Genomic DNA, 612 nt, shown 5'->3' on the forward strand with positions numbered 1-612 from the left:
GGGCTTACCTAAGACCGGTCTCTTGATGACAGTTCTGGGTGTGATCTTCGTGAAGGGCAACTGTGCCGCTGAGGAAGACAGCTGGAAATTCTTGTATATGATGTGAGTATATGCTGGGAGAAAACACTTCATCTACGGAGAGCCCAGGAAGCTCATCACCAAAGACTTTGTGACGTTGAAGTACCTGGAGTACCGCCAGGTTGCCAACAGCAATCCTCCATGTTATGAGTTCCTGTGGGGCCCACGAGCCCATGCAGAAACCAGCAAAATGAAAGTCTTGGAGTTTTTGGCAAAAGTCAATGATACGGTCCCCAGTGCCTTCTCATCACAATATGAAGAAGCTTTGCGAGATGAGGAGGAGAGAGCTCGAGCCACAGTTCCAGCCAGGCCTGGCACGACTCTCACTTCCAGACATGTTCCACGGCCACGTCCAGCAGCTTGTCCCTCCCCTACTGAACACCAAGACTTTTAAAAAATCATCCAGATAAGAAAATTTGACATTAAAATAGGGACTTTTGTTAAAATGGGAAGCAATCCCACAATAATACTGCTGGGACAATGGAATGAAAAAATGAAAAAAATGTCAAAACATGATCAACTTTGATTGTTCTC

General features: G+C 45.9%; 1 protein-coding gene across 1 annotated transcript in view; it reads left to right on the top strand.

Annotated features, from left to right (window-relative positions):
* LOC104984435 (melanoma-associated antigen B5-like) overlaps nt 1-612 on the top strand; it is a gene marked incomplete at both ends in the record, with an annotated part of 12,096 nt that overhangs the window by 3,429 nt on the left and 8,055 nt on the right. The window contains 1 exon segment of the mRNA XM_010834133.1: nt 33-102. Coding sequence (XP_010832435.1) covers nt 33-102 — 70 coding nt within the window.

Source organism: Bison bison, unplaced genomic scaffold (genome assembly GCF_000754665.1).
Source record: "Bison bison bison isolate TAMUID 2011002044 unplaced genomic scaffold, Bison_UMD1.0 scf7180017864027, whole genome shotgun sequence".
Lineage (NCBI taxonomy): Eukaryota > Metazoa > Chordata > Mammalia > Artiodactyla > Bovidae > Bison > Bison bison.